Source organism: Pyrus communis, chromosome 3 (genome assembly GCF_041283825.1).
Source record: "Pyrus communis isolate YQ-2024b chromosome 3, ASM4128382v1, whole genome shotgun sequence".
Classification (NCBI taxonomy): domain Eukaryota; kingdom Viridiplantae; phylum Streptophyta; class Magnoliopsida; order Rosales; family Rosaceae; genus Pyrus; species Pyrus communis.
Genome location: NC_142567.1, coordinates 18,112,234 through 18,130,470, shown reverse-complemented (window position 1 = coordinate 18,130,470; position 18,237 = coordinate 18,112,234). Strand labels below are relative to the sequence as shown.

General features: G+C 38.6%; 1 protein-coding gene and 1 pseudogene across 2 annotated transcripts; one reads left to right on the top strand and one right to left on the bottom strand.

Moving 5' to 3' along the window:
* Positions 1–11: 11 nt before the first annotated feature.
* On the bottom strand, positions 12–1,085 carry LOC137714381 (uncharacterized). The gene is made up of 4 exons (XM_068453613.2): positions 900–1,085; positions 710–806; positions 408–547; positions 12–230 (listed from the first exon to the last, which is right to left on the bottom strand). The coding sequence occupies exons 1-4, from the start codon at positions 1,083–1,085 to the stop codon at positions 12–14; spliced, it is 642 nt and encodes a 213-aa protein (XP_068309714.2).
* A 14,031-nt stretch (positions 1,086–15,116) lies between these two features.
* Positions 15,117–16,598, top strand: LOC137716470 (F-box protein At2g27310 pseudogene; annotated as a pseudogene). Its single transcript, XR_015960801.1, has one exon. The product of XR_015960801.1 is annotated as an F-box protein At2g27310 pseudogene (transcript).
* Positions 16,599–18,237: the final 1,639 nt, after the last annotated feature.

The window sequence follows — 18,237 nt, the reverse complement described above, 5'->3', positions numbered from 1 at the left end:
GCTTGACTTCTTCACCAAAACTGAGCAATGACTCGCTCCATCTCTTTACACGTGGTCACTGGCAATTTAAAACACGCCATAGCATGATTCGGCATCGCCATTGCCACTGATTTAATCAATATTTCCTTCCCTGCCGGCGACAAAAATTGCTCCGCCCACCCATCTATGCAACTTTCAATGCCATGTCGTACCGATTCAAATACTGCCTTCTTCGAATGTCCAAAATCTACCTAGATCCCCAAATATTTGCCAAAGTCGTCTCTTGCTTGAATATTCGTTCTCGACACAATACGCTTTTTATTCTTCTTCAAACAACCTTTCCAAAAGAAAATAGAACTTTTGTCCAAGTTAATGATTTGACCGGACTCCTGACCATACTTCTCCAATATCTTTATTATGTTCCTGACCTCCGTCTCATCTGCTTTGCAAAACACCATCGAATCATCCACGAAAGACAAATGAGAGATGGCATTTGCTCCAGGCGCCACTCGCACCCCGCTAATCTGCCTTTCCATTTCATTTTTTCGAATATAAGCTGATAGAGTTTCTGCACATATGAGAAAAAAGGAAAGGTGATAATGGGTCACCCTGCCTCAATCCCCTCTCCGGTCGGAAGTACCCCGACGGAACACCATTCACCATCACACTATACGACACCATAGAGATGCATTCACGTATCCATGTACAAAATAGTGGATGAAAACCCAACTTCTTATAACCTCAATCAGGAAACTCCATTCCACTTGATCATATGCTTTTGCCATATCTAATTTGACCGCCATTTGACCCTCCTTGCCCTCCACACCCTGCTTTAAAGAATGCAATATTTCATGAACAACCAAAATGTTATCATGAATCTGCCTCCCTGGTACAAATGCCAATTGATTGCCACTAATAACCCGGTCCATCACATTCTTCAACCTATTTGTTAGAACTTTAGCAATTATCTTATACACAACATTACATAACGAGATTGGCCTAAGTTCTGTCATCTTTCGCGGAGCCTTCACCTTCGGTATTAAGACAATATGGGTATGATTAACCTTCTGTAACAACCTCCCCGAGTGGTGAAAAGCCTGCACCATCCGGATAATATCCTCCCCCACCACCTCCCAAAGATCCTAAAAGAACCCAGCCGTAAAACCGTCAGGACTAAGAGATTTAGTAGCTGGAATTTGGTGCACAACATCTCTAATTTCATCCATAGAACATGGCCTAATAAGTTCTGCATTTTGCCTATAATCAACCTTTCCTCCCACACAACCCGCCACCTCCCTTTCCAACCGAGCACTGCCAAACTGAAATAATGTGGTAAAATAATTAACTACAATCTGTTGTACACATACGGATTCCTTTTGCCATACTCCGTTGCTATCCTTTAAACCCAAAATCCAATTACTTCTTCTCCGTTGAGTTGTTTGAGCATGAAAAAACTTAGTATTTTTGTCCTTTTCTCGGAGCCACGTATTTCGAGATTTCATTTTCCAATATAATTCTTCCTCCTTAATAGCCACCTCCAAATCTTTCTCTTTCCCACTGATATAGTCTTGCCACACACCCGCATCCACCACCCCCTTCCTAATCTCCGCACGAAGCTCCACAATACGGCGTTGGGAGTTCGGTTTTTGATCCTCTTCCACTCTCCCAAATGGTGATGCGTCCCCTTAAGCTTTTCACATACCTTAAATGCTAATGAACCCTCCACCGATTTCCTCCAAGCATTCGTGATAATCTCTCGACATTCCAGCTTCTTCCCCCATCTAGAATCCTAAATGAAACGCCGTGGCCCTTTCAGAAAGTTCCCTTTGGGAGACAAAATTAGCATGGAATGATCCAAACCTTCCAGCACCACATGCTTAATTTTCGCATTAGGAAATAAATTCATCCATCCCGTTGTTGCCAGGGTATCCTTTTACGTGGAGAAATAAGCGGGATGATGGGTTGATTCAACAAAGAACCAACAGTTGATTGATTCGGTGGTTAATGAGATTAGTGCATGTGGAAAGGTGATGTCAAGAAGCATGCAGGTTCGCACATTTGAGTCCTCTTAACTCAGCAAAAGTAGCAACGTATTTGATGTTTTATCAATTTGGCTTTCTCACACATATATATGTATATATTAAAAAAATTATCCTCCGGCAAGCACCTACATCAGTTTCCCCCAGGGCAGATCTTGAGTCCATACTTATTTATTTATTTTTTTTATTTTAACCAGTAACCTTTCATTAGTCAACACCAAGTAATTATAGAGTGTCATTGAGTACAAAATTCCAATGACCAATAAATTGATCTGGAATGAATTTGCACAAAGCAGACAAATAACATAGTAGACACTCACAAGCTCAATCACACAGTCGCCAAGCGCACAAAACTACCAGTATAGACCTATCACAATAAACGATAGCAGCAACAGAGTAGATACTGATAGATACAACGGTCATCACCGAATAGCAAGGCCATAAAAAGTCATTGCAAAAGTGCGAGATCACAACAAAGTCATCGTTAGCAAACGAGACTCACAATAACAACGCATAAAGGCGAAGACCAAATTAGCCAAAACATCAGTGTCACCGCGGTGCACAAGGGTGACAAGAACTAAACTACACCGAGAAAGATCTGATGAACAACTCAAAAGCAAGGGGACCGAGGCGTGTTGGAATCAAATGAAAGTTGTTTTTAATCTAATGGCTGACAAGGAAAGGATCAACTGTTAAGTCTTTACTTAGTCTCATAGGACAAGTGTAGGCTTAGATTTCTGTTTATGAATTAAAGGGCTAAGATTGCTTGTAACAGAAAAGTGTTGTTCTGATATTTTCTATAAAATATCTGTGCTGATGTTCTCTGTAGACAGACCTCTGCACATTCCTGAAAAACCTTTTCCTCTTCCGTGTAACATTTTCCCTCCTAAAATATCAACTTCAAAACAATTCTAAGATTCTAACATGGCCTCAGAGCTTAGGTTCTGATCAAGAATTCAGAACTGGGCGTTTTGTGTGCTTCGTACTACTGAAAAGGAGGGAAACTCATTTCCAGATTTTTTGAAAACTTTACTGTTCTTACAAGTCTCACATGGCTACTTCGAGCAGTGGAGGAGACCTAAGGGCTCCCATCTTCAACGGGTCCAACTACGATTTCTGGTCTATCAAGATGAAGACCATATTCAAATCATATGATCTTTGGAGCTTGGTGGACAAGGGTATCGAAAATGCAGAGTCTGGTGATGATTCCAGTGATGAAGATCAAAAGTCAGTTAAGAGCTCAATGAAGATTAATGAAACCAGAGATGCAAAAGCTCTTGGCATCATTCAAGGGGCAGTTTCTGACGAAATATTTCCTCGAATCTCAAACTTTGAATCATCCAAGGCTGCGTGGGATGTTCTTCAACAAGAATTTCGTGGTGACAAAAAGGTTAGATCTGTCAAACTACAATGTTTAAGGAGAGATTTCGAGTACACTAGAATGAATGATGGCGAATCTCTATCTGTTTATCTAACTAGGATGACTGATATAGTGAATCAAATGAAAACTCTTGGTGAAGAACTATCAAACCAAAGATTAGTGCAAAAGATACTTATAAGTCTGCCTAAATCCTATGATTCCATTGCATCCATTATAGAAGAAACTAAGGATCTTGATTCTATTGAGGTTCAGGAAGTGATTGGTACACTGAAAGGATATGAGCAGAGATTAAACATGCACTCTGAAAGCTTATCTGAAAAAGCTTTTACAAGCCTAAGTGTGACTGACAGAGATAGTAGCTACAAGACTCAGGGAAGCAACTCAAATCAAAAGAAATTCTGGAAAGGAAAAGGGAAGAAATGGGATAACAAGTTCACTCTACAACCAAGATCAGAATCTAGCAGTGAATCCACTAAAACCAAGTGCAAAATATGTGACAAACTACACTATGGTGTCTGCTGGTATAAGGGAAAGGCCAAATGCACTAAGTGTGAAAGATTTGGTCATATGGCAAAGGACTGTAATCCAAGAAGGAACCAAGCTGTCAACTATGCACATAAAGCAGAAGAAGAGGAAGTAAATGTTTTCTATGCGTGTAGTGTTGCAAGAACTAAAAATAAAAGAGGTATCTGGTACATTGACAGTGGATGCAGTAATCACATGACTGCATATGAATCACTATTGGTCAACATTGACAGAAGCTTCAATTGCAGAGTTAAAATGGGAAATGGTCAACTTGTGGAAGCTACTGGAAAAGGAACTCTTGTTCTAGAGACAAAGGGTGGAAGAAGATTCATCAAGGATGTGATACTAGTACCTGGCCTTGATGAAAATCTCCTTAGTGTGGGACAAATGATTGCACATGGTTACTTCTTACTCTTTGGGGATGACATGGTGGAGATCTTTGATGACAGAAGCCTTCAAAACTTGGTAACACAAGTTGGCATGACTGAAAACAAAAGTTTTCCACTTATGCTGGACTACACTGACTCAGTTGCTCTGAAAGCTAGTGTTGCTGAAAATTCGTGGTTATGGCACAAGAGGTTTGGGCATCTCAACTTTCACAGTTTGAAGAACTTGGAGAAATTACAAATGGTGACTGGATTGCCTGAGATACAGGAAACAAAAGAACCTTGTGAAGGTTGCATACTAGGGAAGCACCACAGGGACTCTTTCGAAACTGGAACTGCATGGAGAGCTAGCCAACCTCTAGAACTCATTCACACAGATGTGTGTGGTCCTATGAAAACACCTACACTCAGTGGGAACAAATATTTTCTGTTATTTATTGATGACTGCACCAGGATGGTTTGGGTTTATCTCATGAGAAACAAGAGTGAAGTCTTTACTATTTTCAAAAAGTTCAAAGTAATGATTGAACTTCAGAGTGGTTTGAAGATCAAAAGACTGAGAAGTGACAGAGGTGGTGAGTTCACCTCCATGGAGTTCCAAGAATTTTGTGAAGGGGCAGGATTACAGAAGCAACTGACAGTGGCTTACACACCACAGCAGAATGGTGTAGCTGAGAGGAAGAATAGGACTTTGGTTGAAATGACCAAGTCAATGTTGCATGATAAGAAAATGCCACTTTCTTTCTGGGGTGAGGCAGTCAATGCTTCTGTGTATCTTCTAAACAGGTGTCCAACTAAAGCACTCGAGAGGAAAACACCATTTGAGGCATTTAGTGGCAGAAAACCAAGTGTAAAGCACTTGAAGGTGTTTGGTTCAATCTGCTATGCACAGATACCATCTCAATTAAGACACAAACTTGAAGTCAACAGTATCAAGTGTGTTCTTGTAGGCTATGGAAGCTGTGAAAAGGGCTATAGGCTCTACAACATTGAGACACATAAAGTTATAATCTCAAGGGATGTGGTGTTCAAAGAAAATGAAGCATGGAATTGGGAAACCAAGAAGATTGACTCCATCTCTTTTCCATTAACTATGGAAAGAACACAAGCAACTGTGCAATCTGGAAATGAACCTGTTACAACAGGTGGAAATCAAAACGATTTCTCTACACCATCACAAGGATCTCAGTCCACTACTTCAAATGCAGAAGGACAAGAATTGCAGGGTTCCTCCCCAGGAACAACTCCATTAAAGTTAAGGAGTTTAGATGAGATCTATGCAGTCTGCAACTACTGTATTGCAGAACCAGAGAGTTTCGAAGAAGCAAAAATGGATCAATCTTGGCAGAAAGCTATGAGTGAAGAAATCACTATGATTGAAAAAAACTCCACTTGGCAATTAGTGGACAGACTAAGTGATAAACCTGTGATAGGTGTGAAATGGATCTACAAGACCAAGCTGAATCTGGATGGATCTATAATGAAGAATAAAGCAAGACTGGTAGCCAAAGGCTACTCACAACAACCAGGGATTGATTTCAATGAAACCTTTGCCCCTGTGGCAAGGTTAGACACCATCAGGACCTTGGTTGCCCTTGCTGCTCAAAAGGGTTGGAAACTTCATCAATTAGATGTTAAATCAGCCTTTCTGAATGGCACACTAGAGGAAGAAGTGTATGTGGATCAACCACAAGGCTTTGAAGTTCCAAATGAAGAAGAGAGAGTGTATAAGTTAAACAAGGCACTGTATGGACTCAAGCAAGCCCCCAGGGCTTGGTACAGTGAGATAGACTCCTATTTCAACAGATGTGGATTCAACAAAAGTCCTAGTGAAGCTACATTGTACACAAAAACTGGTGAGAAAACTGATATGCTTATTGTGTCCATATATGTTGATGATGTGGTTTTTACTGGAAATTGTGAAGAATTGATTGAGGAATTCAGAAATGATATGATGAGGCAATATGAGATGACAGATCTCGGGTTGCTGCATCACTTCTTGGGAATTGGAGTAATACAAGATGTTACTGGAATTTTCATACATCAAGAAAAGTATGCACAATCTCTACTTAAAAGATTCAATCTGGAAGGATGCAAATCTGTGGGAACACCATTGATCACAAATGAGAAGCTTTGCAAAATGGATGGTTCTGAACCTGCTGATGAAAATCTCTATAGGAAAATTGTGGGGAGTCTACTCTACTTGACTGCAACTAGGCCTGACATTATGTATGCAGCCAGTCTCTTATCAAGGTTCATGCATAATCCCACAAGAATTCATATGGGAACTGCTAAGAGAGTACTCAGGTATATCTCAGGGACCTTAGACTATGGGATCAAGTATGAGAAGGGAAAAGAAGCAATCCTAGTTGGCTTCTGTGACAGTGATTGGGGAGGCAGTGAAGATGACATGAGAAGTACCTCAGGGTATGCATTTTCGTTTGGTTCTGGAATATTTTCTTGGGCTTCTGTCAAGCAACAAAGTGTTGCACTGTCTACGGCTGAGGCATAGTATGTGAGTGCTGCAATGGCTACCTCCCAAGCTATATGGTTGAGGTTTGTGTTGAAGGATTTTGGTGAAATGCAAGTGGATGCTACACCACTTATGTGTGACAACACATCAGCAATAGCTATGACTAAGAATCCTATTTTTCACCAGAAAACTAAACATATCAAAAGGAAGTTTCATTTCATAAGGGAAGCATTGCAGGAGAATACCATTGATTTGATCTACTGCAAGTCCCAGGATCAAATGGCAGACATCTTCACCAAAGCTCTACCTAAAGACAGATTTGTTTATCTCAGAGAAATGCTCGGGATCAAAACCAAAATTCATTTGATGGGGAGTGTTGGAATCAAATGAAAGTTGTTTTTAATCTAATGGCTGACAAGGAAAGGATCAACTGTTAAGTCTTTACTTAGTCTCATAGGACAAGTGTAGGCTTAGATCACCTATAAAATCCAGACAGTGGGACGCCGACGTCCACGCTTAAGCTGAGCCAGGCCTTAACGAGACGGACTGTGCCATAACGAGAAGAGCCGAGGTACAATAAAATGAGTCGCAACGAGTCGAGCCCCACCAATACGCTCAAGCCGAGCCAAGCCCCAATGAGACGAACGTACCAAGATCCCAGACCAAGCTGAATCTCAAGAGCAGAAATCATCGAAGCCGTCGAGGAGGGAGATACCACCATGGAAATTGAGTTGATAAAAGGGGATCCAGCCCACCTGCAACACATATCTAAACCCCACACTAGGAAACAAGTGCCAATCGAAGAAAATCTTGAACGGTCAAGGCCCAGGTCAGGGTATAGGGCATAGATCCATGTATATCTACACCCAAAATGGTGGGAGAGAAGCAAGGGAGGGGATAGGAAGAAGTGAAAGGTCAGGAAGAAGGGGTCGGAGTGAGGTGGTGGGAAGAAACGAGAATGGTGAGGGGAGGAGGATGGCTGAGAAGGGGAAGAGGGGGGAAGGAAGGGAGGAAAAGCTAGGAAAATGAGGGGAGAGCCTGCCACCGGCCCCCAGCCATAGCCAGAGGCTGGCGGCGAAGGGGGTGACGACTAGCGTTTGTTGGAAGAGGGATAACTTTTTGGGAGAGGAAAGGGAGAGCGCGGTCTTGAGTTCATACTAGCAGCATTAATTACTCTCATCTCGCACAGATGGAAAGTGGTAAGACCATCTCCAAAGGAAATGTCAAATTATAAGAGTCAAATTACAATTGATGGCTGATGTGGTAATCTGAAGCCTTATGTCAAATTTTGTAATTCTCCAATCGAATTGTCAAATGTTATTTTATTATTTAAATAGAGCTTTAAATGATTGTAATTATTAAATAAAAATTTTATTGATTAAAATGCCAGTGGAATAAGGGACCCACTATTAAAATGAATTAAAAATAAATTTGACATCAAATCACTAAGACCATTTAAATCCAAAGTGAAGTGTCATGTAATTAAATTTGAAGGTAATAGCAAGCTCCAACTGCATATGAAAAAATATGATGCCAAATAATTTTTAATTATTTTATTGTATGGATCCCATTAATTCACAAATTATAGATCTTGAAAATGTATTTTAATTTATTTCTTTTTAAAAAGGGTCATACAAATATCATTTATAACAAAAAAAACATATCGGTTGGAAAAATAGAAAATTGGACATTGCCACATCAGCCATCAAATTAACATTTGACATCTCTTTCGGTTGGAGAGACTTTTGATGTCAAATATGTATATTGGCATTCCACCTAGGATTTTGATATCTCTTTTAGAGATGCTCTAAGACCCTAGAATTTGATCTTCGAACTACTAAACTAACCTACTTCCTTTCTAAACGATTTCTTAAAACTAATGATCCACTGCCCGTCTTTTGTGAGAAAATTTAAAAGAAAACAAGGGTCCTTATTATATCTTAAGAAATTAATACACAAAGGCAAGCACTCCTCTTAGTCAATACTACAATTAATGTACGGCTGAATCTTCATAAGAGAAAGTCAGAAAAGCATCGCTGCGTCCACTTGCATTCTCCATTATCGTTAATTAAAGTAAATGCCAAAACAGTGTTAATTAATTCAATCAGTTTGAGTGTTGGACTCTTAAGCTTATTAGTCAAGTACAGACAACTAAAATAGAGCTATCAACTAGCCGTGCTTATCACTTATGTCAACAAATTTGTGATAACGGTTTAATTATTTTTTTGATACATTGATATTATTTATGTTAAATAGGTTAAGCTTTACAATACGCTAGCTATAAGAATTTGATTCAAATTCGTTATTGGCGAAAATTAAACTTAAGAGCTTTCATTACAATTGAAGAGTAACATTACTAGATGATAATACTAAGTGGCACTGTTTAATTATTCTTTAAACAGTACAATCTTAAGTCACAATTGTCTTTCTGATGAATATTATTACAATCTACCTCAAATCTTAATATATTAACGCAAATTTAGGTTTAATGGCCCAAAACTATATATTAAAAAAAAAGAGACAATTCTAAACGTTTTCTTGATGGCACATGATCATTTGGTAACAACATTCAGTCTTATTTTACAAAAGGATATTTGTTCAAATTTTTAAGTGAATAATTATTAATAAAAATTGTTTGTACCATACTTGATCAATCCCTAAATTATCGAGTACTGGTCAACGTCATACCTTTAAGGAACCATTGAGGGGTTCATGCTGAGGCACCCCTGCCGAATCACAAGAGTTTCCCTCCAACAAAGAGACCAATTACAACACGACACATGTCAACGTCAGAATAAAACTCATAAAGTCCCACATCGACTGAGGACAAAAGCTAAAGACTCAACTCAACTATAAAAGGAGACCATTCTCCTACAATTAATCCCTAATGTCATTATGGTACTTAAACTAGTCATTCAAACTCACTAATGATGATTCATAAAGTCCCACATCGACCGGGGACAAAAGCTAAAGACTCAACTTAACTATAAAAGGAGACCATTCTCCTACAATTAATCCCTAATGTCATTATGGTACTTAAACTAGTCATTAGAACTCACTAATGATGATTATGCTTGAACCTATGTATTGTGTAAACCCTTCACTATTAATGAGAACTCCTCTACTCCGTGGACGTAGCTAAACTTAGGATGAACCATGTACATCTTGTGTTTGCTTCCCTATCTCTATCTCTTCACATATTATCCTCACTAGGTGACCAGAGCAACCGACCGAAGTTCACAAACTTGACACCTTACGTTGTTCCAAAGTCTTCACTGATTTTGCGCATCAACAAAAATAAACATATCAAACAAAATTTCCTATAAATCCTAGCCTCCTCTCCCAAACCCTGCAAAAATAAACATATCAAACGAAATTTCCTATAAATCCTATAAAAATAAACATATTAATTTTTAGTATATGTTAATTGACGTTCTTAATTCGGGATTCTTGTAGACAGTTGAAGACGACGAAGGTCACCCAGGTGACCAATGATGGTATCACGATTGGATACAATGAGCGGCATCGGGTTGCACATATGTCGGAGCAGCATAACTGATGCGTGATTTATACGCACACAAATTAAACCCTCTTTTTGACAATTGTAGTATAAGTATAAGTAGGGATCGTTCTGGACCGGGGATTAGGAGGGATTGTTAACCACTTGGATTTGACTCAAAAACGTAAAATAACAATATGAAACACTATACTAGACTCAAAGAATGCAAAGCTAAACTTTAAAACACTAAGACAAACCAAAAGACTCAAAACAACACAAACACACTCAAATCTGCCTAAAAACCACTTTCTGGGCAGATTTGAGCACAAACACAAATTTGGACGAAATTAAGTAATAACTTGACTCAAGAACGTAAAAACACAATATAAAACACTAAACTAACTCAAAGACTGTAAAACTAAACACTTAAAACATTAAAACAAACCAAAAGACTCAAACATCACCCAAAACACTCAAAACTGCCTTAAAATCACTTTCTGGGCAGTTTTGAGCACTTTGGTGAATTTGGACGAAATTGGGAAATAAAATGAATCAAAACACTTAAAAGCACAAACTAAATTGATTTCTAACTAAATTGGACATTAAAGTAAAGGGGGATTTAGATTTATACGAAAATTGAAATAACAAAACAAGTTAATAAACGAAACAGATTGTAAAACGAATTTGATGGAATGAATGGATGGATGATAGAATGGCTAAGGGATTCATCTCCATACATGTTATACTTGCATAATAAAATGATTTCCAATTGCATTTCAATAAACCATGAAACTCAACACCCCGGGTTAACCGTGATGCACTAATTAACCTTCAAATCTTCCTAATGTTATTGAATTGGATGGGTTAGCGCATACAACAATTCAAAACATTCCCCACAAGTCCTCAACATGAATGCATAGAAGAGATACAAGCAAGAATCATTACGCTCTATGAAAATTATAAGTGTTGACGAGGCATTCGTTACTATGGATTGCATGAAACTTATGCCAAGAATTTGTTTAACGCGATTGTTTATAAGCAACCTCCACTACTTGTGAATATAAGTTCATAACGATTAGGTGAAACTTACTTATATTCTAGCGTCATATTCATGCATGAAAATTAAGCGCGCATTCTCAATAAACATACATAAATAAGTTATCAATCAAACGGTTAAACAAATTGAATCCACAACTTATGAAATGCAATTAGAAGTATTCAAATCAAAATGCAAGCATAAACATATATTCGAATCACCCCCTAACCAAGGGGGGTTTAGTTGAATTTAAACATTGGAATCAAAGAAACACCTAAACATTCCAACAACTCAAACTTGAATTGTATGAACGTTTAGGCCCTCTTCTCTTCCATTCCTCATTCGTACAAAACAAAGAGTATTGAAATTAAACATTGAAATCAAAGAAACACCTAAACATTCCAACAACTCAAACTTGAATTGTATGAACGTTTAGGCCCTCTTATCTTCCTCTTTGTTGTAGCACAAGGTCTAAGGATAGTTTGATGGTGTGAATGGTTTGGGGAGTGGTTGGAGTGGCTGCAATGGAGGAGAAAAGTGTTTTGGTGGCTGCTGCAAGGGTGTGGAGAGGTTTTGACGAATTTCTGGAATATGGAAGAGTGAATGAGAATGAATGCTTATTTATAGGTGAAATGGGGGGAACATGACAGCTAGGAGGGAATGTGGCTGCATGTTTGAATGATTAAAGGATGCATGTGGGTTGAAATTGCATGTGCAATGAATATGTGGCTGCATGTGCAAGGGGACAATCTGAAAATGCATGTGAAAGCATGTGTTGGCTGCAATGATGAAATGGATGGGAGTGCATGTGGCTTAATTAATTAAAGGGAGTGCATGTGGAATGTTTTAAAGGATGGAATGCATGTGAATATGATGGAAATCTGATATGGTGATGGGAGATGCATGTGGCTGATTTATGCATGTGAATGCATGTGGCTGCAATGGATTAGGAATCCTTCAATTTCGTTCATTCCTTTTGCTCCAAACATAAGCTATCCATTCCAAGTCCAATTTTGCTCCAAAATGCTCCAAAATGCATCTTTTTGCTTCCTTAGCCATATGAACCTAAAAACACACGAAAATGGCTTAAACGACTAAAACGACTATGAATTAACAATATAAATGCACGAAAACAAGCTAAGTAAGTCGCCTAAATATGCTTCTATCAATAACGCATTGGTGCACGACATTGGACACGTCGTTTTAGGCTAATTGCATTATGTTGTGAAAATTTTGGCAAGTGATGCCAGCGGAGATGAAGGAGAAGGTGCACAGTTATTTGACAGTAAATATCCAACTATCTTGTATTAGTTTTCATGGTATATATATTTTTATTAATAAATGAATGTCCTATTTAATATTATTTTAATATTATATTTGTTAAATTGTAGACAAACTACGATTTTGACAACATGAACGCGTCTATGGAGACTTACTTGAATAGGCTCTTTGTTGACGGCTAAGCGGTGGAAGAGTGACCTTCACAAATGTTTTGACTTGTTTTGTGATCCAGAGGTTGCTCTCCTGGAGGTTTGCCCATAGGAGTTAGAGGAGCGCCGGGAGGATTGGGCGTGGCTCTGTGGTCATTTTCAAGAGGACTCCTATGTGGTATGTATGTTAATATATACGACTTAATTAATTATAATTGTTTAAAACTCTTACTAATGTTAATTAATTTTTGTTATATTTTCATTACATATTACAACTAATAACTTCATTTTTTTGTATAATAGAAGAAGGCGAAAGCCGACAAGATCAACTAGGACAAGAAGACTCTTCTCCACCACTCGAGTTCAAGGCCCTTATCATATAGGATGGAGGCGCGACAGGTAATAAAGTGTTTAATATTCCAATTTTTAAATGTGACAAATATTAATTTCTTTTTTGCGCACTAACATTCTTCTTATCTTTTTCTGTTTTCAGGGGGGTTGAAAATTACCCTAGATCGATTTCTTTAAGGACGTTTATGTTCGACCCGAGGATGAGTTGGCCAAGCAATTGCATGTAAATATAATTGAATTCTTAATTAGTCTCTTATGCTTTCAAGTATATATAAAAATTAATTCAATATTAATTATTATTAAAATTTTCTATCTTATTGTCTTAGGCAACGTTGGTGGAGAAAAGCCAATCCGTTATTTAGGTGTCCACTTCCCAGCTTTCCCCTAACACCCTGGTCCAGTCTGTGGATCCGCCCATGGATGCGGGGTTTCTTTTACTGACAAAGACCTTGGATCAGACCCTCAGTCGGAGGCAGATGAAGTATTGCAGGGGAATGGGGCATGCTCATCAGTGCGAAACTGGGCTTCTTCATCCATGCAGTCAAAGGGCAAGGTCACAACATTGACACATTAAGTGGCTAACTTGAGAAGTAAGCTTGCATTTATCATAGAGGCCCTCAGCTCGTCCTGCATCCGTCTCCCACCAGGTTTTGTTGCCTTGTCCACCTCCGAACCCCTCAACCCAGAGCAAACCTAGCACCCCGACCAGTAGACCTCCGAGCCCCTCTAGCCGCAAGACATCCAACAGCCCGCCATCTATGGCCAAATAGATTTTCAATACATATTTCAGTAGATTTTCATTTTCCTATTTGCATAAATCTTTTGTTTTTAGGCTTTTTTTTTTTTTTTATAGTTACAATTAAATTATTATTTTAAATGAAAAATGTAACTAGAACCAAAAAAATAAAAAAAATATAATTTTGCGTGACGAAAATCTTCTTCGTACTAGATTACACTTAACAAAAACTTTAATCATTTATACAACAAAAGTTCAACAATTTAATAATGTTAAAATTAATTCTTTTTTGTTGCATGAATGTTTACTGGACGAAACTATTCGTCGCGCAATGTCTTTACTAACACTGTCATCTTGTCCCAATGAGTACCTCGTTACCCTTATTCTTCCTGCGACCAAGGACTTCGTTCCAATACATTGATTGCAACGAAACCTCATTTCGTCGTGCGGCCGTTTGTTGTGTGATGAAGTTCATAATTTCGTCGTAGAAGGTGTTTTTTCACAACCTTTGCGCGACGAAGATTTCATCACTTTAATATCTATGTGACGAAATTTTCTTTGCGCAACCAAATGTTCTTCGTTGCAAAAACTGTTAAATATAGTATTGATAATTTATTGCATGACCCGTTAAACATACATGACCTATTAATGAATTAAGTCGTTATTGGATCATATGTTAAAAACTCGTTAAGATATCGAATTTAATACAATACGACCCGTTATGATAACATGTATGACATATATACTACAAAGAGGACCGTTTGTCAAGCCTAAAGTGAACCAAGGAAAACAAAGACTAATAAATACGTACATAAGTTTTTGTACTTGAAACCAAACACAAAACTAGAACATACCCACAACTACTGTTGGGGTCTGGTAAAGCCGATAACAACAGGCTATGTAAATAATATATAAAAATTGCCAAAGAACTCAAAAAGAATACGTGAAAGTGAAACCAAACACTCCCCGACTCCCACCAAAAAACAATACAATAATCAACCAACCTAAATAAAAACCAAAGAGAACACAGATTGTTCAATTCTTCTTTTTTCGTTATTTAAAACCAAAGGAAATATATGAAACACGCTTGTGTTCAATTACACATATCCAATCAAAGAGAGATTTGCCTGCTCCTTCACTGCAGCTACTTTAATTATTGTTTAACTAACTAATTAATTAATTAAGCTTCAAAATTCTTGTAACTTGAAAGCCGTTGTTTGACCCATTCAGCTTTGGCTTACTCCCCTCTCAGTCCTCGCTATAAAACCCGCCCTTCACACCCTTCCTTGTCACATCTCAACACAAAAACAACCTCAAAACCTTCACTGCATTTTCTCTGCATCCAATCAGACCCAGAGAAACTAAAACTACAACAATTATTCTTTTTTTTCTTTTCACAATGAGCTTTTCTGTACCGGCCGTCGATCATGGCGACGGAGCTTCAATCTCCTCCGTCCATCCCGACATCATCACGGCTCACATCCTCACCCGCCTCGACGGCCAGACCTTGGCCTCCGCCGCCTGCGCTTCCTCCGAATTACACGCCTGCTCCGCCGAAGAAAAACTCTGGCGGGACGTCAACACCACCATGTGGCCTTCAATAACCGATCCTCGAGTCGACGACCTCATTTCCACTTTCCCTGCCGGTCACCGCTCTTTCTTCTCAGACTCGTTCCCGCTCCTCGACTACTCCCCCTCCCAATTCATTTTCAGCCCATCGTGTCCCACCACGGAGTTAATCTCCGCCGTCGATATTTTTTACAAAGGCCAGGTCATTTTCTCGAAAGTTCAAGAGTCCGAGACCGAGTCCGGGTGGTTCCTCTGCTCGCCCTTCCGAGTTGACTTACTTGACCAAAAAGAAACCGTCCCAACACCAATCCGACATGTCGGGGAAGACCAGAAGTTGTTGGAGCACTTGGAGGACAACTTGAGCCTGAGCTGGATCGTGATCGACCGGGCCCGGAAACGCGCGGCGAACTTGTCGAGCCGGAGGGCGGTGACGGTGCAGCGGCACTGGCTAACGGGGGAGATACAGCTGCGCTTCGCGACGATTTTGGCGGCAGAGAAGAAGGGGGAGTATGTGCAGTGCGGGATGGTGGTCATGTGCAAGGGAAGCGAAGGAGGGGAGCTGCACGTGAGAGAGGTGAGCATGAAGGTGGAAGGAATGGAGGGGAATCACTTGAACGGGAGGGAGAGTTTGTTACTTCTGCAGAGGGCGATCGAGGGAGGGAAGAGGAGGAAGGAGGTAAACGGGAAGGCGAGATTCGATGAGTACTTGGAGATGAAGAGAGAGAGGAGAGAGAGAAAGGAGAGGAGAGAGAAGGCTTTGGACATGATCTGCATTGTTACTGGGGTTACTATTTTGATAGCGTTCTGGTCATTTGTCTTGTTCAGATAGTCTAAGAGATGATGATGATGATGGTGATGATGGATGATGATGATGCTGGTGGTGAAAAAGCCAATGATGATGAAACCCAGAAAATCAAGGAAACAGTTGGGTTTAAGTTACTTTACTGTTAATTACACAGTTTAATTAATTCTTTATACCAAAATGTATAGAAAAGTTCATACAATGGAGAAGCAAAATGGGATTTCGATTATAATAATTTGTTTATTTATTTGATCACAAATGTGATTATGTAGTGTGGCTCTTTATACACCATTGAATTGGTTCAAATTAAGTATATGTGGAAGATGTGTCTCATTACAAATATTTTTGAGCTAGTTAATAATATGGCACTACCTGCTCATTTGAGCTCATTCCATAGCAAAATTTCATGATCCAAATCGTTTGTTTCAAATATCGGCATTCAAAATGTATGCTTGCAAAAAATTAGTGACTATACATGCAGCCATGGTCGATGAGGGTGTTATTAGGGTCCTTTCAACCTCATAATTCAACTCGATACAATTTGGTTGACTGAAAAAATCAATCTTTATATTTGAACCCAAGTATGAAATCGCAATGTTGATTTTTCTTCAGTTTAATTTATTAAGAATAAAAAATGTTTAGGGTTTGTGAATGAGATAGTATATATTAAGTTTAGTACATGTGGAGGTGGAGGCAAAATTTACGCATACAAAAATCAAGTCAACTCAACTCAGGCAAGCCACACAGAGTCAAGTTACACACACTCACACTCTCTAATTGACAACCAACGGTGTTTGATGTTTTAACATTATATAATTTAGCACCACTTTCTTGCATCCACATTTCCTTATAAAAATCTAAATGAGTAAAGATTAAGTACTCATAGCCCTAAAGAAAAGACGAATAAATAAAGGCTTTCTCAACGAGGAAGCAATGGCCTATGGCCTATTGGGTACAACCATCCCAACCATTTGTGTTTCCTCTTGTTAGGTTTGGATAAGTTTTCTGTGGTCTCACTTTAAGCATGACTTTCAGCATGAAAATAAATGACATCTTGTATGAGTGTTTTGCATTAGGCATAGAAGTCTTAAAAAGTCTTCCCACTATATACATAATCTTTATATATTTGAGTTTGATGCTTACATTATGGAAATGTTATGATTTACGAGAAATACTTGCAACATAAAAATAAATGACACAGTCTCACTGATCTAAAAAGAGAAATGTTAGTTTGTTGCCATATGTTTTTGTTGATCCATAATTTATGACTACCACGTACTTAAAATGCGAGTCCAGTTCTACTAGCAACTAAATTATTATAAGAGATAAAACCACGCGGCAGCACGAACGGCAATCTCTTCTTAAAAGAAACAAAAATCCTCTTTTCTTTTTCCAAATTTTTGTTATCGATTGGGAATACATCATCGCTAAAAAAAAAAATTGATTATTCAAAGAAAGCGGCAATGATAATTTCAATGTTGAAGAAGCCTCTCACTCTTTGAAAAGCAACAATGTATGCATCTTCATCATAACACGCATATGAGTGTCGTTATACCAAATATTAAACTCATCATCTTAATCTCTTTGCTGCATGCTCCAAATATATCCATTGAAACATTTGCTGGAAAAAAAAGGATCGACATATATCCGCGTCGACTAGCGAGAATAAAAACATGCACGTTAATACATGTCTATCACATCAACAAATTTTCCAAAATGGCTGGCGCACAACATTTCAAGCAGCCGCATAAACTTATGAACAATCCATTTCCGATAGATGTATATCCATGTTGGAAATTCCAAGTCTCTGCGGATCAGAGCTAATAGAAAAGCAACAATTATTCAAACGGTCTACTATTCATCAACAGTAAAAGCAAAGCATTTGCTTTCCCGTGCTTTTAATAGTAAAGAACTCAATTATCCAAGTTATCCAACTCTTATTTTCCAAGTCTATAAGAGAAGACTCCGAAGACGGAAAAGCAAGTTATTTTCCACATATTTTCTTCTGTTCAAATTTTCTTTGAGTTCTCA

Excerpts from the sequence above, each read along its gene's own strand:
- LOC137714381 (XM_068453613.2), bottom strand. The coding sequence starts at position 1,085 with ATGGTGCAGGCTTTTCACCACTCGGGGAGGTTGTTACAGAAGGTTAAT. Across the intron at positions 807-899 it reads TGAAGAATGTGATGGACCGG|GGTGTGGAGGGCAAGGAGGG; the intron begins GTTATTAGTGGC and ends TCTTTAAAGCAG. Across the intron at positions 548-709 it reads CCTGATTGAGGTTATAAGAA|AAACTCTATCAGCTTATATT; the intron begins GTTGGGTTTTCA and ends TCATATGTGCAG.